The sequence below is a fragment of the Vicugna pacos genome, chromosome 13 (genome assembly GCF_048564905.1).
Source record: "Vicugna pacos chromosome 13, VicPac4, whole genome shotgun sequence".
Lineage (NCBI taxonomy): Eukaryota > Metazoa > Chordata > Mammalia > Artiodactyla > Camelidae > Vicugna > Vicugna pacos.
In genome coordinates, this window is record NC_132999.1 from 4,518,047 (window position 1) to 4,542,572 (window position 24,526).

Sequence of the window (24,526 nt, forward strand, 5' to 3'; positions counted from 1 at the left end):
ATGGCTTTAAATGCCAAGATTTTTCTCTCCTGAAGACATAAAAGCAATCATTGTCCTGTTTTTGTCCCTGTTTAGTTCCCTGCTCTATCCCGGGCACCTGGAACAGTTCCTGGTACAAAGTAGGTACTCAGTAAATGCTGTTTCAATGATTGGATGTATAAGCAAGATTGTTCCCAATGGCTTTGGACATTCTTTAAAAACATTGACTGCCATACACTCAGATATTAGGTAAATATTTCTTTATTAAATGATTAATTCCATAAATAAATTCTTTTCACTGAATATAAAATTAAAATCATTTACAAATTATTCCAGTATTACATTTCCCCTCCCTCCCGAGAGCTACATTTTGATAAATAAAAACATTCAGACTTGAAACACCTGATTTCTGTTTGCAATTCTGAGTGCAGATAGCTGCCTCTCACGGACACTCACGGAGTGTCACCCTCGGGAAGGGATGGACCCCCCCCGTCCCATTTAGGTCTATCAAAGAATGCTCTAACTGTCCAACTGACCTGATTATCTTTCACAACTGTAGAACCGAAAGGAAAGACGCCTAGAGAAAAATACGCTTACCAATAATTTACAAACAGAAAACAGAACGTCATCGACACCAAGCTCCAAGATGAAGCAGGAACGTGTGCTCCAATATTATGAAGCAAAGTATTCTCCAGTGGCGGCTGCGTCAGTGTCCATACGCACCAGCACAACCGGCAGTTTCCAAACACCTTAATACTACTCAAGAACGAGCAATGCATCCCTTCTACAGTGAGTCCCTTCACCCCACCGCCCCCACCCACGTCTGCGTGATTCTGCCACTCTTCTCTCCCCAGCTGGTCCAGCCTGGTGCTGGGAACCCCTGGGGGCACTTAGTCCCTGAACTTGTGAATGTCGTTGAACAGCCTGTAGAAGGGAAAGGCGGCCTCGCTGGCATGCGGGCAGTTGTAGCTGCACCTGCAGGACTGGATCATCATGACGTTCTTGGAGAACGTCTCCCCGTCTTCGCAGCGGAAGCGCATCTGCACCGTCCTGGTCTGCTGGGGCGCGCAGCAGCGGCCGTCCGCGCAGGACCCGCAGTACTTGGGCCGGTACTTCTTCACGCTCGAACAGCCAGCGTAAGTGAACTTGACCGGCTCGGGGGACTTCTTGGTCTTGCTGCATTTCTTGCCCTTCTGTAGGAAAGAGGAGAGAAGGGGTGTTAGCGCCGATATTTCTCCTTTTTGGAAGAGAGGTTCGCGTGTCGCCCAGCGGCCTGGGAACCGCAGCACTTACTTTCAGGCCGCTGTACACCGGCTGTCCACAAGGCCGCACCTCACAGATCCGGGTTTCCTTCACCAGGCGGCATGCAGGGTTGTCGTTGGTAACCCGTGTGGAGATACCAGTTCCACAGGTCTTCGAGCACTGGGACCATGGAGTTGTTTGGACGATACATTTCTGGCCGTGCAAGGAAGGGTTGTACAGAATGCGAGGCTCCATTCCAAAAACTAGAGGGACAAACAAGAGGGAAGATTTCTCAGAGGCATCCCTACACAGAGTCAACTATTCTTGTTTCTCTAAAGCTTCCAACTAGGAATGGACCTCAGTACCACCTCTCAGTCTCAAACTTACCCGGGAGCCGCTTCAGGGAGCCGCCTTTGCCAACTGCAATTAATTCATTGTTTCTCGTTAACTCCACCTCGGAGGCATCGAATGCCAGCTCCTTGCCCAGGAGGCCGTCCCTGTCATCCATGGGGTCCTTGGCACCATCCTCGTCGCAGACCCACTCTTCACAGCACTGCCCGGTGACTTTGACCAGCTGGGGGTTGGGACAGCCCAAATTGGGGAGAGAGAGTTCTTGGGGACACAGAGGAATGCAGCCCACCGCGCCGTCGATACATGTGCACTGATGTTTACAGTTGGGCTGGAAGCTTTCCCCATTCTGGTAGATTCTGGAGTTATATTCACAGGGTCTGCCCTCTGACTGAGCTGCAAAGAGCACCCAGAAAGAAAAGGAGAAGAGGATTAAAGGGAAGATTCCGAACGACGACCTGAAACGCACACATATTTTCTACTGTTAAATTCAACTTATGGTAAAGTTTCCTACAATTCCCCGGAGACTCCAGACCAGAACAATAAGTTAGTCAGGAATCACTTTTCCGTATGCGCTTTTCGCTGGGCCCAGACACACTGAATTGCATTCCAGACTGCTGAAATCATGTGCCTTTCTGCCAAGCTACCAACAACAAAGCATCACCATACATGGTCTCAAAATTACTAAACTTCTGGGCTACGGGGACTATTCTTTTTTTTAAAGGGGCCAAACCACAAGCATCTTACCTCTGCAGATGCCCTTCAGAGCGGTGGAGCTGGCGCCGAAGTTGCATTCCAGCCCCTTGGTGTGGTCGCAGGGCTGCGTTTTGCTGCAGTCCTCGTTCAGCTGCTTGGCGCAGACTTTACAGCAGCCGCAGCCGTCCCGGACCAGCCCGACTCCCGGGGCGCACTTGGGCGCCTCCAGGGGGCAGTGGCAGGCGGCAGGGCAGGTGGAGAGCGCCTGGAGTGGGGAGAGGATTCGCGTGAGGCTCTGCGCGGTGCGCAGGAGGGGCGCGCTGGGAAGGGACGCGGGTGTCTGTCCCGGGCGGCAGGGGGTCTCTGATCCGGTCCAGCCCAGCCACCCCGGGAGGGTGCGCGGGGTACCCCCCGCACGTCTTCAGGGCGGGCTTAGAGAACGAGCTACCCCGAAACGCCCCCGAACTTTTTTCAGTTTAGCTTTTCCTGTCGCGGGCCATCTGGGAAAAGGGGAAGGGGCTGGGAGAGAGGATCCGGGAGCGGTGATCAAAGAACTCACCAGCCTGGCCAAGTGGAGAAGGATGACGGCGAGGGCAAGCGTCCTGGCGGTGTGGGAGCTCATCGTGGCGCGCAGGAGGGGTCCGGGCGAGCGCGGAAGCAAAGACGCCGACACACCGGTGCGCAGCGGGCGGGCCGGCCTGGCTTGGCCTGGCCTGGCTGGGACGGTGGGCCGGGCGGCGGGGAGGCGAGGGCCGGGAGGCGAGGGAGCTGCGGGAGTCCTGCTCTGGAGGTCCTTCCGGAGGAGGAGCGGAGGGCGCGGGCGCTGCTCGGGGGCGCTCTCGCTCGCGGTCTGCCCCAGCGCCCGGAGCCCGCCTTTTATATGGCCGGCCAAGGCGCCGCGTGTTGCAGTGACGTCGGCTCTGTCTGCGCGTTCCAGAATTCTCAAACATCTCAGGAATGCTGGTTGGCGCGGGCTCCTGCCAAGCGCCTCCCCTGGCTCCGTTGCACTTTTTTTTTTTTTTTTTTTTGTCCTGGACCCGTCAAGAAAACAATCTTCCGTTTTTTCCACTTTAAATAACTTATATTGGGGAGGGCTCTTCTTGGCGTGATGCAGATGATAGTGGTAGAAGGGCCGAGGGGGCGAGTTCAGAACTTTGCCTGGACTGGGAGGGTGGGAAGACCTGGGAGGGAGGAACAAAAGTCGTTTTGTTTGGTGATGCCGAGCTGACCAGGCGGCCTTGGAAGCTCTCACCCGGGAAGGCAGCGAGCTGTTTACTTGTTTACAGCGAAGGTGAGGGTCAGGTTATCTATCGAGAGAGGCGAACGCGGAGGGGGAGTGGGTCTGTGAGCCAGGAATCTATTTGAGGATTTCATAGAGGCGTGCTCAGCTCAAGTCCCAAAGCTTTGGCATGGTGTTTATTAGCCCAGTTAAGTGTATTGCAAATTAATACCCTCAGTGGCATTTATGAATGAGAAGGGGGAAAAAATCAACTTCCCCCATTGTCTGGCAGATTCCCAGGCAGAGGTCTTCCCCCTTCCGCTCCCCCCCCGCCCCTTTTTTCGGTACGTCGTACTTGTTTGTTTTTGGAGGTTCCCACTTTAGTTCCAGCCCACTGCCTGCGTTGGAAGTCCGAGAGGAAACGAACGCAGGGAGTTCTCCGGGAGGCTGACTTACGCTTCCTCACGGATGCGGGAGACTTGGGTAAGCCCTTCCAGCCTCCCTCCGCCTGAGGGAGGCGACTCTAACTAAGCACCTGGCCGGAAGCCGGAGGGGACCACCGTGTAGTGATTTGTATTGAGAGCACCTGTATATACTGCAAAGCCAAACCAGATTCCATCACTACTATGTCCAGGGGATCTCTGGAAAAAGCAGACTCCTTAAAGCTGAAAGTTTGGCAGGGGGTTTAACTCCTTTCCTTGGGACCACTTAAAAGCCTCCCTTTCAAGTGAACTGCAATGCTTTGCTCTCTAAGAACAGAGAAATAAGAGATTTAGGACGTAATATTCTGTAGTAAAAAAGTTAGCAGATTCTAACTTTCTATTCTACCTGCAACACACAATAGAAGACCCCTAACAAAGCAATTTACTTAAACATCAAGTATCATTAGTATGAGTGATAAACTTTCCCTCAAAGTTTCACAGATTATCTTCTTGTGTAATTTTCATAAAAATATACACAATAATTGTGCCAGTGTCCCTTTTAGATGTGCTCTTGGAGAACTCCTTGTCCTTTTTAATGTTTAGGGCTGTTCAGTCTAAATGACTGAGCAGTCTTGCTTAAGGAGGCCTTCAGTGTGACTTTTCTATGACTGACTCTGATAAACACAATGAGAAGCTATTGCAATGAAAATGTTTCCAGTGAAGAGAACTGTGGCAGGGAAGAGTTAAGTTTCGTTCATTCAAAAGTGCTCTTAGAGGCTTTTGCTAGAGAGAGTAGAATCTCTAAGGTTTCCTTGGAGGGTTGTGGTGGGGGGATGTACTTTTCACAATAGACTGTCAGGTGTTCTGGGCCCTACATCCTACCCAAGCCAATTCATCAATTACTTGGAAAACGTTTTTGTTTTTTCCCTTCTATCAGAGTTTCCTTATTCTTTCCTCCTCAATGAAGTGACTAGGGATGGGGGGTGAGTAGGCGCAGTACAGGGTGGGAGGAGGTGGTGGAGAAAGAATGGAGAGGAGCGGTCCTGGCTTCTGTTGTGGCGTCTTTTCTATTTGACTTCATGGTTGTAAGTATTTCCAGATGGTGAATCAGACACCAGACGTAACAATATTTCCATATTTGGGTATAGCAGTAGCCTGCGTTTTTAACATTTTTCTGTCTCTGTTATCCAACCACAAAGCATTCTTGACAGCTTCAAATGTTGTTAAATATAGACTTAACTTCTGTTCCCAGAGCAGGAAATTCTTTGGAATTCCTTGTTTTTCACGCAATCTGTCTATCATGATTTAAAATAAAATTACAGTGGATGATCCAGCTGGCTCGTATGTATACCTTGTTCCTTTATTGAAGTTGTGTGTGGGGAGGAGGGGGACCCCAAAGAGATTCAGTCTCTGCACAGCATGCAACACACACCATTCCAGAGATGCCTTTAAAAATCAGATTAAAGTTTTCTAGCAAGGGTGTGTGGGTTTTTTTTTTTCCCCCTGGACTTAATCTGGGGAGTCTTGGAGGATAAGTTTGCCCCAGAGGAGAAACTTACAGAACCTCACAGTCCGCTGCCCATTTAAAGCAGGGGGTGTGTTGTGGGAGGGGGTTGAAAGCGGGAGCAAGCAGGGCCAAGAGGTGGGGGAGCCGGGGAGACAGAAGTAACCTATGTGCACAGCCTTTCCATGTACTATGTCCTGGTGCGCCTGCTAATAAACCACAGGATCAGGCGAGAGGAACAGCAGCTCCTCACGTCCAGCTAGAGGCAAGCCCAGAAACCCCAGACGTCGGTCGCCTTCTTGCGTCCTCCGCTGAGAGCTGCAGATCAATCAGTTCACGTTGAGAATTTGGAGGGTAAATGTGCAAACGGTTATGGGTAAGTGTCTCCGGGTGCTAATTCTGCATGGCTCTTCTGCTCTTTCCTCCCTCCCTCCCTCCCTCTACGGGTGCCCCGTGAAGGAATAACGGGCCGCCTTGTTTCCCTGGGCTGCAAGGCACAGAGAAGGGGCTGCTTGTCTTCTCGGCTCCTGGCTTCGGGCTGAGCGATGGGAACGTCTCTCACCCGCTGATGCCAGGGAATTTTAGGTCACCGAAAGAAGGGTTCACTGTCCGGCGGCAACTGAAAGTAATCATCACCCTAAATCTGGCGACTCCGGTTTCCTAGCCCTAGACCAGTGGTTCTCAAACTTTGGCTCGCATCACAGTCACCTGGAGGACTGGTTAAAACACTGACCCCACTGGCCTCACCCCAGAATTTCTTATTAGTTTACATTTCTAAGAAGTCCCGAGGTGATGCTGATGCTGCCGGTCCGAGGACTCACAGCCTGAGAACCACTGCTTTGGACGGCAGGATTGCTTGTAATAGCTGCGTGTGTGCGTGCGCGTGTCCTCGTAGGTACTTGTCTGTCTCACAACTCCACTTTTTACAGCCACCTTAAGGAACAAACAATTTATTGTGACTGCCAAAGGCCAGCTTTAGGGTGGCGCCCGGGCGCCGTCCTATTTCTCCCCACCCCGCTCCAGCCCCCACCCCACCCCGAGCGATCGCAGGGAGCGCCAGAGGGTCGGGGTGGCGGCGAGAACTGGGTGGCAGAGGCGATGGGAAGGCCTCGGCTGCCCCCGGGACCCCTGCGGAGGCAGCGGGCAGGGGCCGCGCGACAGGGAGGCGGGGGGAGGTCCGGGGCCGGAGCACCGGGACGCAGCCGGCCGCCCGCCGCGCGCCGCCCCCTGCCGGCGGCCCGTCCCGCGCGCCCCAAGTCGCCGCGGGTGCCAGGACTAGAGGTTTCCGGCGGCGCGCGGCGCAGGACGTTTCCAGCCCCGGCCCATATTTGGTGAAAGTCTTTCAAGACTCCGTCATCCAGGTCCGGGGGGCGGCGGCGGCGGCGGCCTCTGGAGGGGGGCGGAGAGCCGCGCGGCCGCCGAGCGGCGGGAAAGCGCCCGCCCCGGGCCTCGCGCCGCGGGGCCGCAGGCGCGGCGGGTGCGCGCGTGCGGTGGAGAGCGCGGCCGCCCGGCCCCGGCGCGCAGCCCCGAGAGGCCCCGGCGCGCAGCCCCGAGAGGGCCCGGCGCGGCCCGCGCTGCGTAGGAGGCGGGCGCGCGGGGCGCCGGCCGGGTTGTGTCACTTTTCCCGTCCACCCCACTGTTGACTCGTCCCCCCAGCGGGGCAGAGTTGGCGCGCTGTGCCAGACTTGCAGGGTACGCCCAGCGCGGGGGTGTGGGTGTGTGTCAGAGGGTGGCATTTGCTCAGACATGGAGCCCACCCGAGAGCGGGGGCTTGGAGTTGATTTAGGGGAGAAGTCCCAAGGGCCTGGATCCCATTGTCCTTTGAAGGAAGAGAGGCTAGAGCTCGTTCTCTCGGTTTCTCTCGGTCTCCCACAGCCCTTCCTTTCTTCCTCAGCAAGTTCACGGGGCGAACGCTGGCCAGGAAGCCCTCGCTCTGCTCTCCGCTAGCCTGCGGCCTTCGGTAAGCCGCTCCTCCTCTCTGGACCTTGTATCCTTCAGCAGTTATTTGGGAAAGGAGACAGCAGGTAGTAAAACTGGAGCAGCCCTATTCAGCGCTAAATTCCATGCCATCATCTCCTAATAATGACAGAAGCCGAAGCTTATACAGGGTTCAGTCTGCGTCAAGCCCCGTTTTGAATGCCTGCCATTTATTCACTTGATTTTCCACTGCCCCATAAACGTAGATCCTCTTAATAACACCATTTTCTACCTAAATGAGGAGGTGGAGGCACAGAAGGTAAATGTCTCGCCAAAGGGCCCTCACCTAGCAAATAGCATAACTGGACCCAGCCATCTTGGTCCCAACCGGCCTTGCATTTAACCCCTGTGCCTGCTCCCCATCTCTTACTTCAGACGTTGAGGCCGTGCCTTCCTCTGGAACTCAGCCTTTATTTAACTCTATCACAACTTACCCAGATCTTCCAGGATAAAGACATCAGATAGAAAAGTAGTTGATAAGTTAACTGAAGCTGTGCTAACCTCTAAGAATTGCCTAATGGCTCTTGCAGAGGAGAGGGAAGGGGGTGTGACATTGGAACAGAAAAAGCCGTAGTGCAAGTACGTTTATATAGTGGATTTCTGGGCAGCTTGGCAGGTGGTAGGGGAAGATATCCAAGCCTTTGGGGTCCTTCTGATACCCTGCAAGCCACACTGATCAGGCAGTCCCTACTTCTGGAGTAAGGAAGGCTTGGCAGGGTAGCAACTATATTTGTCACTAAGAAAGTTTTCAGCATTATTTCATAATTCATCAGTCTGCTTGTTCTTCATGGACCAAATCTACTTTTAACTTGTTTTTTTTCCCAATCATATGTTGTGAGTATAATTACCTATGTATCTGAAGACAAATGGTTTATCCTCTCTGAAGCCCAGATTTACTCAGAGCTCATGATATGTCATGGCACCATTGTAGGCACTGGTGACATAAAAAAAGAGGACTTAAACATCGACCTTCCCCGATGGACTTTATAATCCATTGCTAAAGTGGGTACAAAGTGCTGTGTGGACACTTCGGGCCTGGGGAGTGAAGATGGAACCACTCTGAGTTCCATACAGATGAGCAAGAATCTGATACAAGGAAAGATATCTGAGACAGAGGGAAGAAGAGCCTTGACCATGCATAATGAAGACCATCTAGTGAGGCTGGGCTGTAGAATTCCTTTGGGGAACTGACAGGATAGGGCAGCTGGGATCTTCTGCAAATGGCCTCGCCCGTGGCACTGGGACTCTGCCTATAGGCAGGGGTGAGCCATGGGAGGTTTTGCCTGGGTTTTCTCATCTATAAGAGAATGGGGTTGCCCCAGCTCAGGGGACATGCACTGAAGGGCTCACAGGGATCAGGCATTCCCGGCATTATCACCAGCTGACGCTGGTCTCAGCATGGAGGATGGGGGAACTTCATGGGGGCGCTGAGTGGTTGGTAGATGAAAATGTAGGTCTAGTGTTTGCTTATTTTCTTATTTTAAAAAAGAGATACCAGAGCTACCAGAGCCCTGGATTTTTATATGAAGTCTTTTCATTTTTAAAATGTTAATAGTTAATTAAAACAAGGCTCAAATGCCATTTAAGTTAACCCTAGGAAAACCCAAGAAGTCAATGTCATGGAGCTGGCAGCTGTGATCTCCGGACTGCAGGTCTCTGAGAAGCTGTCCCGCTCTGGCGTTCTGTAACTCCCAGCCTCCGTGAAATGTTAAGGAATAGCACCATGGGCTCCAGTTCATTGTCATGTTGGCTAGACTTCCATTTGTTTAAGAATCAGGGCTGTCACTTGACTCAGCGGTGAGAGTTTACACTTTATCCACAAAATTGGAATAAGTGTGTTTTTTTTTTTCTTATCTTCTACTTTCCATGGTCCCCAAACACTACTCAGTCACCCTCTTACTTCTCCCCTTGAATTTATGTTGTAAGCAACAGGCATTGCCTTGGCAGCATGATAGGAAATACTTTTTTTTTTTTCAGGGCATTTGTAACCAGTGAGAATGATGTCTGTTTATTTCCTCCACCTGGCATCTGTCCACAGGAAGCCAGGCATTTCTAACCCCTTTACCTTACAGAACTTCTTGTTTTGTCATAACAAAGAAACATTTCAAAGGAATGGACTGGAAGGCACTTCTCCCACTCTACCCTGCAATCTATCTTCTAGACTAGATTGAGCAATGTGAGGTGTATTAATTATAAATCACTATCAGATGGGTTGGTTCCATATTCTGGGATTAAGAAGCAACCTTCACCTCTTGTGTTTTATTTCCAGAGATACCAGTCTCTCAATTGCCCACTTCAAACCACACATACCACATTCAGAATTTCGAAGGGATTTAATGTGGGCACAGTACATGAGGGCACTGATAGTCCTACAGAGAGACGGAAGGCATTTTTTCATGCCAGCTTTTTGCAGAACTGAGGATTCAGTGTAAAGGAGGATCCTGGCATTTGGGCTGATTATGTGAAATAAGGCATAAGATGTGTTTAATGCTCAGCAGGATACTTGGCATATAGTAAAGGTTTAATAAATTATAAATATTTCCACTGCAAGCACCACTATTATCTTTACTTTTACTACAGTTAGCATAGAGTGAGCTAGATTTATTCTCTAGAGAATAGTCAGTATCCTTTAGACTAAATGAGCTCTAGTTATAAAAGCATTTGATAAATGGTATACAGATGATGTGATTTATAAGATCTACCCAGCCCAGTATCCTGGCTTGCAGTGGGGCCCAGTGACCATCTAAGAAAGCACTGAGTGGCTTTGTCTGCCATGGAATTGCAGTTTTGCCTGCAAGCAGTGTTGAGCCATGTGAGGTCTTTGCCTGTGTTTCCTCATCTGTAAGATGATGAGGTTGCCCCAACTCAAGGGCCGTGCACTCAAGTGCCCCAGGGATCAGCCAAACACAAAACACCATGTCTGGGGATTTATGCCAGCTGACACTTGGCCTCAGAGTTGCGAGCCATGGGGACAGCTGTATCTCTGGGGCCTGGGTTTTGCCTACCAAAGACAAGGCAGCTAATATAGAGATGAGTTAGTGATCTCATTGAATGTTTATAAAGAACTTTGTAGGGTAGTTTATTTTTATTTAAAAGATGAGAAGACAGAGCTGTTAAGGTAGAGCAGAGTGTCTGTCTCCAAAGGCCATTCTTTTGGTATTTGCCTTCCATGAAATCTACCCTCCATGAGACTCTAGGCACTTGCCCCTAACTTCTTGACTTCACCTTAACAACTGATTGTGAATTTGTCACTTAAATATTTTTCTAAATGTGAGCTTATCTGTGTTTTCAGTCATCGTGGACCCTACTTTCTTCACGAGAGGCTGGCAATGAATGAGTTACACAGTAAAAGACAGTTCCGTCCCCAGGAACCCTTGCCTGAGCTTGTTCCCATTTCCTCTGAAGAGAAAGAGATGTGTCAGAGCAGAGGAGGAACTCGGAGATTGAAAGATACTTCTGACTTAGTCATCACCGTCCCGACTTTGTTACCTGAGGCAGAGGGTACTGCCACCTCCCTTGGCGTGGTTGCCCTCACAACAGAGCTGCTAAGCACGGAGCCCTCAGGCACGCACCAAGCACACCCTGTGTGCACCTTGTGCGAGGTGTCCCTGAGCCCTGGATGCGGGCTTGGGTCAGGTGCCCAAGGTTATGGCAATACATAAAAAGCATAGAGCAATTTGAGGCTAGTTCAACGCATTTCTCTGACATCTTTTATCCACTCTTCTTTGAATAGATTTTAGCTTTCAAAAGAAAAAGCTTTTTCTAAACAGTCAATTCTCTTTTATTTTTTGTAGTTGTTTCTAACTTTTAAAAAAATTGAGATATAATTGACATCTAACTTTATGTTAGTTTTAGGGGTACAATATAATGATTCTATTTATGTATACATTGGTAACTGATCACCACAGCAGGTCTAGTTCACATCTATCACCTCACATAATTACTATTTTTTTTTGATGAGTAGAACTTTTAAGATCTACTCTCTTAGCACCTTTCAAATATACAATACAGTAGTATGAACTATAATCACCATGCTGCCCATGACATCCTCAGGATTTATTTATTTTGTAACTGGAAGTTTGTGCCTTTTGATCACCACCCAAACAGTTGATTCTTAAAGGACAAAGATAATACGTGTTCAATGCTTGAACTTTCTGAGGCTCAGGGAAAGGCTGCCAGGGGGCTTACGAAGTGTGGCATCTATACTAAAGCACTGCAGACCCAGAGGATGGATGGTTTGGTTCAATCCTATAAATATGCTGTGAATGACTGGCTTCATGCTAGTTGGCAATGCAAAAAGGAGTCACACCTTGACCTTGCAATTGTGGCTCTCATAGCCTAGGGGAGATCTAGGTGCTTAAACAGGAAATATAATACAGTGATCTGTGTTCTGAGTGCAGTGCAGCCAGATTGCTTTGAGAGTCCGGACAAGGGACTTTGAGTCCCACCCTTTAAAGGTGTGAGGTCTTGGTCAGTTTGTATATTTTGATGGATAGGACAAGTATGCCCAGTTATACACAAGCACTAACATATACTTTCCCCTTGAAGCTGGTGATTGCAGAGAACACAGGCATCTTCACGAGGCAATAGAAAACACCTAAAAGTGAGAAGCTTAGGATGAGCCTCTGAAAATGCATTGATTACAGACAAGCCCAGCTCTTTGGGCGCTGCTGGAAATTATCACTCCGGATCCCTCTTTCTGCTGGGGAGGGAAGGGAACTGACATTTACAAGGCAACTGACATGAGCCAAATGCCTTAAAGGTTGTCTCCCCTGATGTCCAAGGAGATCTTCTAAGATGAACATTTGAGCATCTTTCTAGGCTGAGGAAGTCGAGGTTCAGAGAAGTTAGACAATTGGCCCGAGCTCAGACAGTTAGAACTTGACCAAATGAGGATTCTAATTCGGAGCTCTCTGACTCAGTGCCTGTGCGTGCCCTTTCTCCATGTCTGCTGCTCTGTCCTGACTCCCAAGTTCCACTCTCTTTATGAGTGTTTGCTCTTTTTTCTGTTTTCTTTTATTGTTATCACACTGCCTTCAGAGAGCCAGCCCTTTCACCTTTCCGTGGCACTTTCGGATGCATTGAAGTCTTTGAGCCACTGGTGAGCCTAACGTCTAAAAAGAGGTGCAAGTTAAAGTGAATGGGGTCATTATCATCATCATCATAATCAGAGAACAAGCACGGTGATCCTGAGCCTGCAGTTACATTTGCTTCCTTGCTAGGCACTAGGTAGAACGATTTGGGTAAATGTGATTTCTGTTTTCTAGAGACAGATGTTCCCCTGGATGTGGAGTTTAATTGGAAATAATGCAGGAAATATGATTTGGGGATTTTGTGTTTCAAAAGACCGAGGGGTCTGCCATGGCAGTCTAAGGCTGCACAAAAGTAATGTAGAGGCTCTATAAAGGCAGGATGGTAACAATAAAGTAGAAAAAGAGCAAACGCTCATAAAAGAAGTGGAAACTCAGGAGGAAGTGAGATGACTCTATGAAAAGGGTATTGGACAGTGCACTGAAGTGCGTGTGTGCGTGCGTGCGCATGTGTGTTTTGGGGGGAGGTAAGGGTAGGGGAAGGGATGAGAAGAACGCAGTGAATTATGACATTCCTGTCGATTCCTTATCTTTTCTTGTTAGCACAGCTCATCCGGACTCCACCCGCCTTTCTTTTCTCTGGACTGTCTGCACTTTCTAGGTCGTTGCTCTGCTATTTTGAATGGAGAAGTCCTTGGGTCTCAGTCCAGGAAAGATGGCCAGAAAGGGCCTGCTTTCATAGTTGGGCCATCCTGCAAGCACTGTTTTCCAGAGCCTGCATTCTGAAAAACCGGGGCCTAGGAAGGAGGTAGGGGATGAAGGTGGGTGTGGGGGTAAAATCCGGGAAGCCTTTTGAAATGAATGAAGTGAGAATTGAGACAATTTCCACGTGAAGTCACCTCTCCACGTATTTGTCATTAACTGTCTGGGACCAAATGGGGCTAATTTAGCATCATGCTGGAAAGTCTGTAACGTGAACCACGTCCTAGGGCCGGAGCATCCAGGTTTTGATCCTTTGTGAACGCCCCTCTTTTGGAATTCCATCTGGTGTCAGTACATAGGAACTAAGGGCTGTGCCAGGTTGTGAGTCATCACTCCCTGCTTCCTTCCAGAGCACCGTGGGAAAAGCATAGGCAGACTGGCTCAGATCAAACCCAGTCCCACCCAAACGCTCACTGAAGGCTGGAAACAAATCCATTTAAAAAATGTTTTAAAAATTGAACTGAACTCAGGAAAGAGATTATAAGCTTCTGTTCTTTGGTTTCAACTTGGATCTGAAGCCTTGTTTTGCTTTCTGTTAACTCTCAAAGCTCACTTTGGGTGTTATCTGTAACCCTTTAGGATTTTTAGGGGGTTTCCACTTGCCTTTTAAAGGACATTTATTAACTGGTTCCACCATGCTAGGGTTTGGGGATACAAATTTGACTAAGATGTGGCCCCTGACTTTGAGGACAGCACAGTTTAGAGTGGTGAGGGCATGGGTCATATTGTGTGTGTAAATGCTGTGTGATAAACCTGTTCATAAGGATGCAGTGTACAGAGACTGCCTGAGGATCCTTGTCTGAACACGGCTCTGTGCTGGGGTTGGTGGTCCTCCCATTGCACTGGATGGTGTTGCTCTTGGAAGTTCCAGTTACTTCTCCTGCAGAGCTTGAAAGAACAGGCTATGTTCTTGTCTGCTTGGACATAAATGACTGTGCTTAGAACATAGTAAGAGCATGAGTCTTGAGGGTCCTCTAACAATCTCTCATTAATAAAGGCTTGGCTATTTTTGTTCTGAATGCCTTTTCACTTCCCTTCGGTAAGCAATCCGGGCTTCCTGACAGGGTGGCCTTCTGTCTTCTGGCGTTCCGAAGATAACTGGCGGACATGTGAGTTATGTTCTTGGCCTTACCTGCAATGGTGCAGACTGAACCCCAAGATTTCTGTTATGTAGTTTTAAAGATGAGCCCCGTTACTTGAGGCCTTTTTCCTAGGCACTGGACCACACTGGAAGTGGACAAGAAAGGAGAGCAGATGGGGCAAGAGGACCGTTCTCTGGGATTCCGTTACATTCGGTAGCATTTAAGAGTGTTGTTTAATTTGATTCCACCACTGTTTTGTGGTGTGCCGGCTGGTGTTATTTCTTTTGTTTACTCTGGGTTCAGTTTTCTCTTATTTGCCACGCTTCTTAACTTGGAAGGTGAGGCCACTGATTTAAGATCTTTTTCTTTCTTTTATAAGCATTTAGTGCTGTAGATTTCCCTATGGATGCTCCAACTACATCTCACAAATGTTGATACACAGTGCTTTTATTTTCATTCATTTTAAAGGACTTTTAAATTTCCTTTTCTATTTCTTCCTGACTCCTAGGTTGTTTGAACATGTGTTATTTTGGATCCAAATATTTGGATATTTTCCAGGCATTATTCTGTTATTTATTTCTAGTTTAGTTTCATTGTAGTCAAAAAATAAACTTTTTGATTCTTTTAAAAATATTTTCCACTTCTCTTCTCATTGTATTTATGTATTACTTAATTTTTTGTTTGTTTGTTTGTTTGTCTTTGCTTGGGGGGAGGTAATTAGGTTTATTTATTAATTTTTTTCTAATGGAGGTATTGGGGATTGAATCCAGGATTTCGTGCATGCTAAGCACGTGCTCTACCACTGAGCCACACCCTCCCCTACATTTTACTTTATACACTTGTACGTAGCTATAATAGCTGTTTTAATGTTATCTTCTAGTGTCATTATCTCTGTCATTTCTAGGTTTGTTTCTATTGTTTAATTTTTCTCCAGATTCTCGATCACATGTTCCTGCTCCTTGGCATGCCTAGTAACTTGTAACTGGGAACTGAGTGTTATTATGTTGTTGAGTTTCTGTATTTGTCTTCTTTCTTTAAATAGTGTGGCGCTGTGTTTTGGCGAGTAGTTAAGTTACGTGCAGATCAGTTTGACCCTTTCAAGGCCTTATACTTTCCTAGGGCAGATCTAGAATAGCCTTCACTCGAGAGACAGTTCAGGCTGACTCTACTGGTGTCTCTGTTGAATGACCTGGGATGTTACCGACGTCTCTGTATTCTACTAGTCAAAGCCAAATGCAATTTAAAGAAGATGGTCAGGAATGGCTTCAGTGAGAAAGCGAAGATTTATACTTTTGTTTTGCCTTTCGTTACCAGAGCAGTGGGTTTGAATTCTTTTAATAGTATTGATCTATAATGTCAAACTGCTTTCCAAAAATCATAATATTTTCTACTTCTACGAACAGTTTAGGGGAGTGCCTGATTCACAATACCTTTCCAGTACTGAGTTTATGTTTAATACATTATAGTATAATCTCTAGGAAGGAATATCATGAGACCATTAGAATCATGCTTTCTGAAAACTGACGACTTGGGGGAAGAGCTCTCAAAACAATGTTAATTGAACAAAAGCAGGACGAAAAATTCTATACACATCAAGTTATCACTTTTATATAAAGATCATATATGTATTCATTCTTTGTTAATAGAATTATCTGTGGATAATGGAATTATGGATGATTTTTATATTCTCATTATTTTTCTTTTAGTGTAACTTTTGTACTAAAAACTACTTTAAAATATGAGGTACCTGATAAATGAGTGTATAGTAAAGAAAAACTTTACTCACAACATGGAAATCAAAGACAAGAAAATCCACAGACATAGAAATTGTGCACTCACCACAAACTGTAAGTGGAGTCACATTTTCCAGTCTGTGTATCCATCAGGGATCCTCTGAGAATGCAGCTGACTGGGCTGTTGAAAGGAACGTCTTGGCAGCATCTCCCACCTAACTGGGAACTTGCGAAAGTTGCATAACTGGTCAACCCATGTCCATGGAAGGAAAGCAACTATCTGCCTTGGGTTGGTTTTATTTGTTTTGATTCATTTGGACCACATGTGTTTTCCTTGGTTTCCATTTTACACTTTAACACTGAATATATTATTTGCTAGGACTGCCGTGACGAAAGATCAGAGATTAGACGGCTTTAACAACAGAAACTTATTCTTTTACAGTTATGAAGGCCAGAAGTCCAAGGTCAGGGTTTTGGCAGGGTTGGTTTCTTCTGAAGCATCTAGCCTTGGCTCGTGGATGGCCATCCTTGTGTCTCCATATGGTCTTCCTGCTGCACATGTCTGAATCCATTTCTTCTTATAAAGCCACCAGACGTGTTGGATTACCCCTAATTGGAATTACACCATAATGATCTCATGTTAACTTAACTACCTCTTTAAAAGGCCCTATTTCTAAATATTGTCACATTATGAGGTACTGGGGGTTAGGACTTCTACATATTAATTTTGAGAAGATACAGTTCGGGCCATAATACTGAATAAATTTAGCTCTTTCTTCAGATTCCTCGGGGATATAGCAGAGGCAGAAAGCCTATTTTGTTTTAATTCTGCAAGCGTAAACTCTAGATTCCGAAGTGCTTGGGGTGAAATTCTGGCTCTCTCACTTCAGAGCTGTTTGACCTGGGCTAAGATACCTAGCCTCGCTCTAGGGCAGTGTCCTCACCTCCCAAGTAGAGACAGTACGAGCCCGTAGCTCACGGGTTCGTTGTCAGCATTCAGTGATGTACTTTATGCAGGTTTTGGAGAACAGTGCTTGCCACAAAGCCATGTACTAGGAGTCCAATCAAGTTTAGCTGTTATTGTGATGTCAAATTACCTCGTTAACACAGCTGTCTAACACTGTACTTGACACAGAAAGTGCAGTGATGAACACAGAAGATGTCTCTGTCTTCACGGAGGAAGGATTTTTTTTCCCCTGAATCTATGTGTCATTCTTATTTTTGGCAAGGGGATTTTTGTTCTCCTTTCAAAAATTCTGTGTAGAAATACTTTTCTAAGTGATACTGAGCAATCAAAGCATGCTTGATCTCTTTGCCCTTCCCCTTGAAGGCGCTGACTCTTATATATGGTCTGTAGGGAGAGAGAAAGTCTGAAAGAAACCTGAAATGATAAATTTCTGGTAAGTTTCCTGTATCATTTTTATGGTCCTCTGTCTTTTCTCTACCTGTTAAACACACACACACACACACACTTATACCCCTTTAGCTGTGCTGGACACATTTTCAAAATCCATGTGCCCAGATTGTGCACCTAGATAATGCTGTCCTGTGAGGTCACGGTATCTACTATGTTAAGCCATCCTTCCAGAATGCTTTGATGACTAAAAATATGGATGATGTGTCTGTTCTTTGTACACCAGCTCTCTCACCCTCATGTGGGAACATGTGCTTTGGGTCCTTTTTCAAGCAAAGACTTGTGCTGATCTCCCTCATACATAAATTCTAGCTGTAGTATCACTTTGGGAAACGAATAGGATCCCAAAATAACCACCAGGAGAAGCGTGTCATGAAAGGTCATGGCAATGGGGCAAAGGATGTTGGACAGAAGAGTTCTAAAAATAGGGAGCAAGAGATCAAAGGACCAGCAGCAATGAGGAACCATTTTTGGCTTTGATTCACAGAAGGAGGAGGCAACCCTCCCCAGCCTGCTCATGCCTTCTGCTCGACGTGCCACTCACACCCCACTGGCGGATTGGTAGGGGGCTGGGAGGATGGTGAGCACATTTTTCTCTCCTGGGTGCTGACGGCCTTTACATCATTTTGATGATAAGGGTATTTATATAATGCTTAAAAGCATGTCAAAATAAGTAACATATGGAGACTTTTACCTTACTGCCATGTACCTAATATTGGAAGGAAAGTCAGACATGCCTGAGCAAGGATACTAATTTCAGCTTTCTTTTGGACCCGATCTTTAGGTTTTCCAAGCTAAAGGTGACATTTCATCGTCTCCCAACATTGTTCCTGATGATTTGGTGTTTGCAAAGCTGAGCACCGAATTTCATGTGTGTGCACTACAAATTGGATCTGCAGGTCCAGCCACGTCAGACCCCATCAGCCACTCTGTAAGTTCCGTGGGAATGGGCTATGGGTGTGGCTAGCTGCAGCTGAAGAAACTGATATTTTAGATATATTGTCCAATGTTCTCTGCCAGTGTTTGATGGGGTTTGGTCTCTGTCCAATGTTTGATGATAATGAGGTAGGCAGAGTAAGATGTTACAAACATGGATCTCGAATAAATTTTGGGAGATGAGTGTGTGTGGCAGGGGAGGGGTGTGGTTTTGTTTTCTAATTCCACAGACTAGGGAATTAGAAAATCAGAGATGACTCCCATAATCTCTTGAAAAATCAGTTTCCTCAACAGTGAGACAGACTTATTGGCGCTTGCTTAGAGATGATACATGTGTGGAAGGGCTTGCAAACTGTGCTGTGCTGTGCAGGTGTTCCTTTTAAATCACACGGTTGTCAGAGAACTAGTCTGTGCATTCAAGTTCAATCCACCCTTTTCTATTCAAACAGGCTTCTTTTTATTCATTCTAAAACTATTTACTTCACTCCAGTGTGTAAGGTCCTATGCCGGGCACTAAGAAGCATTCAAAGATGACTCCTACCAGATCCTGCCCTCAAGGAATTTAGAGGACAAGGAGGCGCATAAGCCACTGAAAAATGCAGTGCTTGATTTTTGAAATTTAGCTTCAAATGACTACATAATCGAACCTGATACCACATTTAAAAAGTGATCTAGCAGTCCTTCTTTATTTAAATATTTAAATCATATTGTATGTGTTAATTAACATGCATTAGTCTGCTAATTGGCTAATTAATATGTATGCTATTAGTCAAGAAGATGGAGAAATGCGTGTGACAGAAAGGTGTCTTGACTGAAGACAGGCAATCTGGGACACTGCAGTGATTAATGATGACTGACAGTGTGTTCGTCCCAGCCCTTGTTGAGTGATGGCTTTTCATTAGGCTTCTCAAACCAAAACTGACCCGAAAACAATTGATTCTGTCTGGCCCTAAAGCCAATTTCTCCATTTGTTTTGATTCAAGGCTGTCAGCCTAAATCCATGAGTAAATGGCCCTTTTGTTTAACATTTTCACTGCAGTTATAGTTAACAAATCTCTGACTTTATTCTAAAACAGAGACAAAGTTGAGATTTCTACAGGAGACTGGGAATCCTAAGATTTATGTGAAGGAAATACGCAGTTAGAATCCTGAAACCTATGTAATTTGTTGTCGATTTAATGAAAGTAAGATATTTGACTCATAAAATTTTTAGCCCTTTGAAAATCCCAACAAAATCTTAACTCTTGTAAAAAAAAAATCTAGCTTAACACATCTAGCACATTCTCAGTCAGAATTATGGCTTCAAAAATATTCACTGAATAAGAATATGAAAGACCTTCTGAAAATATAGGACATGACTCTGATCTCCTCTCCCAGGAGAAGAAAGCTGCTTTAGAGATCAGAGATCTCACCATTTCCTTTCCAGGATAACTATGAGGGCCTGTACGCTGGTCTTGAGTCAGCCTCTCCTACGGGCATTAATAGGTTTAAATCAGTATGCGAGATCTTGAATAGGGTCCTGAGGAAAAAGAAGCTATTGTGAGCTCAGAAAAGAGGAATGTTTTATTTAGTGCTCAGAATAATGGCAGAACACTATTAGGGGGACTCTGTGGGTGCTAATACTTAGTAATGAGTTCCACAGAACGATGAGAAGAGAAACGCAAATACTGTGTGAGCAACAAGTGTAACCTTCAAGTAGAGATGCTCACAGTGGGGACAGAAGCCTGGGTTGCCTTATGAGGGCAAGACATGCAGCTCCAGCCAGAGCCCTGAGAGAGTCCCTCCCCAGAGAGCCCAGCAGATGCCCACAGCTCTCCGGCTGCCGAGCACGCTGACTGAGATGCCTCAGGAGGCGCACGTGCCGACCTGTGTTGTCCCAGCTGCCCGTCGCCTCCCAGCAGACGGCACCACCAGCGTTGTCTCCCGTTTCGGAATTCAGTCAATTCATGCAACAGCTGTTTAGCGAGCCTCTGGTCTCAACCATCTCCCAGGCACGAAGACTCTGTTTCTCTGACCTCTGAGTTCTGCCTCTACAAAGTGCAGCAAGCTTGCACAGGCCTGTGATGGGACACCGTCTACGGGTCAGATCTGCAACACCGCCCTGTGCGGGGCACCTCTGGGCCCCCAATGGCTTCTGGCCTCATGTTCGCAGTTAAGGACTCAAGTCACTCATTGGTCCTCACCAAGCCCCCTAAATGTTTTCAAGGGAATCCCGGAAGTTTTTTGTCTCAAATTGGCTAGTGTTTGCAACCCTTTCAGAAGACTGATTCGCTTTAGAAATAAAAGGCAGGATCAGGATTCATTCATTCCTTGGCTTTTCTGGTATTTCTTGCTGTGGACCAAACTACTCTGAAAGATAGGAACTTAAAACAATACCCATTAAATTGTATTCCCTGGATTCTGTGAGTGAGAAATTCCGCCAAGACTCAGCTTCTTTTGAGATAAAAAGATTCTTCTGTTCCTCCTGAGATGGGTGGGTCACTCAGGGGTAGCCAGCTGGAAGATGGGCTGGTCAAGAGGATCTGAGATGGTTTTATTCACATGTCTGGCACCTTGGTGGGGATGTGGAAGTGTGAGCTCAACTGGGACTGTCTACTGGAGCACCCATGCCTGGTGTCTCCAGGACCACAGCCTCGGAGCGGGTAGACATCTTACATGGGGGCTGAGCAACCTCCCAAGAGAACCAGGAGGAGGCTGCAGGCTTCCCTGACCTCGCCTCGGGAGTCAGGCAGCGTCCCCTCTGCAGCGTTCTAGTGGTTACAAGTGAGTTCTAAGGCCATCCCAGACTCAAAGGGAGAGAAATGGGTTCCACTTCTTGATAAGAGGCTGCGTGGAGGAGCTTGAGGAATGTTGCTGCAGCCATCTTTGGAAAGTACAAGCTTTCTCTTTGGCCTCTGTGTCTCACCTTTTTATTACTCACACTGCCTCTCCCTGATCCTTGTGTAGGAGTCAGTTACTATGTCTACTCCAAAGCCAACCTTCTTCCCTCCCTTCTTGCCTTCTCCCTAATCAAGATGTTCACTCCAGTAAAAACTTCCCAAAGACTACTTAAAAGACAAGACAGAGGAAATGGGTGCTTGGTTGAAACTAGCAAGATAATATGGGTCAGAGAAGACGGAGTCATCACGATGAGAAGACTAAAGGGAGGCTTCGTTGAGGAGGTGGCCATTACGCTAGACTTTTGGACAAATAGAATTTTGGCAGGTTAAGAGTAGGGGAGAAAGGCATGTCATTTCTGCATGAGCAAAAGCACAGAAGTGTAGAAAGGTATGCTGTATGAGGAAAAGCTAAGACTGCTAAAGAATGTGAGCTTCAAGCTCTACGGCCACTGAGAAGCCAGGTGTTAAAAGCTATGTTTTAGGAAGATGACACCAACAGCAACGTGCAAGATGCATTGGAGAGGTGAGATTTGGGCAGGGAAAGGTAGCTAGTTTCTGTAGGGGTTAATACAGTCTTTTGAAAGGAAAGAGGGCTTTCTTTCTCTCCTGATCTGTGAGAAACAATAACAGTGACTTTTTCTCTGGAAATGATGGCTTAAACTGGTACAGTTCATCACAGACCTTCCTGTAGCAAAGACTTGTCTAGATGTATTTGGACTGGGTACTTGGTAGGACTAATCATTGCCTCGGGATTTCATCCCGCCCTCCTTCACCCCAGTGAATCTGTGCCTCAGCAGCCCTGGACACTGCCTTCAGTTGCCCATGTCCACCCCAAATCCTCGTCCTAGCTAAGAAGTTCTAGACTTCCTGCTGTTTCTTCCACTATTCCCTCAAACTCTCTGCTGCAACCACTCAGAACCTCTCACCATTCCCTGGCAGGCCATGCCCTGTCTCATGGCCATGTTTTTGCGTATGATCTTTTCTCTTCCTGAAGACTTCTTTCTGTCACCCTTTTCTCCATCAGACAAACTCCTTGCCATCGATGACCACCCAACTGAATTGCCACCTCTGTGAAGCGTGATGCAGTGGGCTGCTGCCTACGTCCCGGTCTCCCACGACAGCCTGCCTTCTGCTGTAACGTCTATCCTACTATAGTGTCATGTGCATTTCTTGTTTATTTTGTGGATTAGATCGAGCCCCTTGAGGGAACAGACCATATCTTATCATCTTTCTGTGACTAGTGTCTCTCACAGGACGCTAGTCAGTAAATGTTACATCAAGGAAGGAAGGAAAGTAGGAACTTCGTTTGACTCTTGTTGATGTAAATGTTAGTCTGTGTTTCTGACCTAGAATTGTTGATACTCTGAGCAGGGCGTTGGTATCACTCTCAGCAGAACAGTGGCATTTAAGTCTGCTCACAAGAAGCTGGGTTACTGTTGACACAAGGTTACCGAAGTAATCTGGAGAATTAACCGGTGGAAGCCAGCAGATCCTAGAGTCGTAGAGCTCTGTTCACAAACCTTGTTTATTTCTAGCAAACAGTTTCCCAGAGGTGTCATCAACAGTCAACTGCCGTGTCTCTCACACCCCAGTAATTATTAAACCTGGCAGTTTCTTGCCTGGTTTCAGAGCTTCAGAGCAGCCCTGTGTAGCCTAGATTTATCAGTAATATTCTCTTAGCTGAAAGGCTGACATTCACAGGTAGTTTAGGTCATTGTCAACTTCTGTGGTCTCCCTTTAAAACCTAAGGTCACACATTCATAAAAGCCTTATAAAAACTGACACAGTGTGGATAAGAGTGGGGAACTCAGCGTACGTGTATACTAAGTCCTAAAGAATGCTCCGTGGGCAGAGCTCAGCTTACTTGGCAGAAATCTATTTGCACAGGGTTTCAGAGCCTGGGTAGATGGGATGTTTTCACTTTTGCCAAGAACCCTGCCAGGAACTGCTTTATACAAGCAAGGCAATGCTTGCGAGTTGGTGGTGGTGGTGGTTTTTTTCACTACAGCTGGAGTAGATAGACTAATGCTGCCAATGCCTTCTTAAGCCTGGGATTAATGTGAAGGTGCTCATGGAGAACCTTTAAATTGTACCTTTTTTTTTTTTTAACTACACCCTTGAGTCGTTTGCTGGGCTTATTAAACAGCAGTCTGTAAAGGTGTAACATTTTGTATCCTTCTTAGTAAAATGTTTTGATTTAATTTTATCCATTAGTTAGCACCCACCCTGCCTCTCACTTAATTTCGCTATAAGATGTTTTCACCTCTAAGGAGACACATATGGGAAAATGGTAATTTTAAAGCTTTATAAATTATGGGTAATTCACCCCAACAGCAAATAATTCTCCCCTAGAGCTTTTAAAGAGAGAGCTCTCCTACTCCATCCAAGGATCGCTAAGGACTTGAAGCAGAGTAGTTGGTGGAGTAGGGTGAAAGAAGAGTGGACTTTGGACTGGTCATGGACATGTCCTCATGCTGCCACTTTCTAATGAACCTCTCTCCCTCAGCTTTTCCAGGGAGCAAGCCCTCATCACAGATCTGATACAGACAAAATAATGTAGCCCTTAGGAGATGCTCAGTAAAGATTAGTTTCTGTCCTTTCTTCCTTGACAAGTCAGTAGGGCTGGGGAGTGTACAATAAGCAGAAACTTCATACTAAAGAGTTGAGAAATAGTGTCAGTTGGTTACACCCAAAATTAGGATATGTAAATATGTAAATAGGATCCAGTTGACAGTGATTTGACTTGCAGTTTACCAGGAACATGTTTATTATACCAGGCGGTGCCAATTTTGTGATTCTGTAGCTACATTTATAATCACCATTATTTTAAAGGCTCCTTGGCTCTTTAGCATCATAGACATTTCTATTGTGGAAATTAAAGTTCCAGAATTAAAGGTCTGTGAGTTCCAGTGAATGGAGCCCCAGCCCAAGTGTTAGTGATGTGAAACTTGTCTGTATTTACAAAATATTACTTAATCACTCCCACAAGGAGACAAGAGTAAGTTCACTTTACTGAAATTTAATCCATGTGATTAAATGAGAAGTAAGAGAGTTAGCTCTTAAATGAACTAATACAAAATATTTTCAGAAATTCTTCTTCAATTAAAGCTTGGTCAAATACTCTCTCTGTTCTCCTAACTCCTCATAAGTGAAAAATTCAAAGCACAGAGAAAACACCATATATATTTGGCTAAGTATCTAAGTCAAACTTACAGAAAACAAAAGATAACAGCCCTCAATGATGGAAAGAGACCAAAACATCTTCTGAGTGCTACTTCATGATCTAAATCAGACACGAGCTCT

The 24,526-nt window shown here is 46.3% G+C and overlaps 2 protein-coding genes across 2 annotated transcripts in view; one reads left to right on the forward strand and one right to left on the reverse strand.

Moving 5' to 3' along the window:
- Positions 1–222: 222 nt before the first annotated feature.
- Positions 223–3,143, reverse strand: CCN1 (cellular communication network factor 1). The gene is made up of 5 exons (XM_006205930.4): positions 2,825–3,143; positions 2,317–2,530; positions 1,609–1,965; positions 1,273–1,484; positions 223–1,172 (listed from the first exon to the last, which is right to left on the reverse strand). The coding sequence occupies exons 1-5, from the start codon at positions 2,885–2,887 to the stop codon at positions 870–872; spliced, it is 1,149 nt and encodes a 382-aa protein (XP_006205992.1). The 5' UTR covers positions 2,888–3,143; the 3' UTR covers positions 223–869.
- A 2,639-nt stretch (positions 3,144–5,782) lies between these two features.
- LOC140700848 (uncharacterized) overlaps positions 5,783–24,526 on the forward strand; it is a 53,698-nt gene continuing 34,954 nt past the window's right edge. The window contains exons 1-4 of the mRNA XM_072975739.1: positions 5,783–5,786; positions 6,434–6,771; positions 7,305–7,370; positions 18,193–18,339. Of these exons, the coding sequence (XP_072831840.1) occupies positions 5,783–5,786; positions 6,434–6,771; positions 7,305–7,370; positions 18,193–18,339 (555 nt within the window). The remainder of the gene's footprint in view (positions 5,787–6,433; positions 6,772–7,304; positions 7,371–18,192; positions 18,340–24,526) is intronic.

Excerpts from the sequence above, each read along its gene's own strand:
- CCN1 (XM_006205930.4), bottom strand. The coding sequence starts at position 2,887 with ATGAGCTCCCACACCGCCAGGACGCTTGCCCTCGCCGTCATCCTTCTC. Across the intron at positions 1,485-1,608 it reads CTCCCTGAAGCGGCTCCCGG|TTTTTGGAATGGAGCCTCGC; the intron begins GTAAGTTTGAGA and ends TTGTCCCTCTAG. Across the intron at positions 1,173-1,272 it reads CGGTGTACAGCGGCCTGAAA|AAGGGCAAGAAATGCAGCAA; the intron begins GTAAGTGCTGCG and ends TCTTTCCTACAG.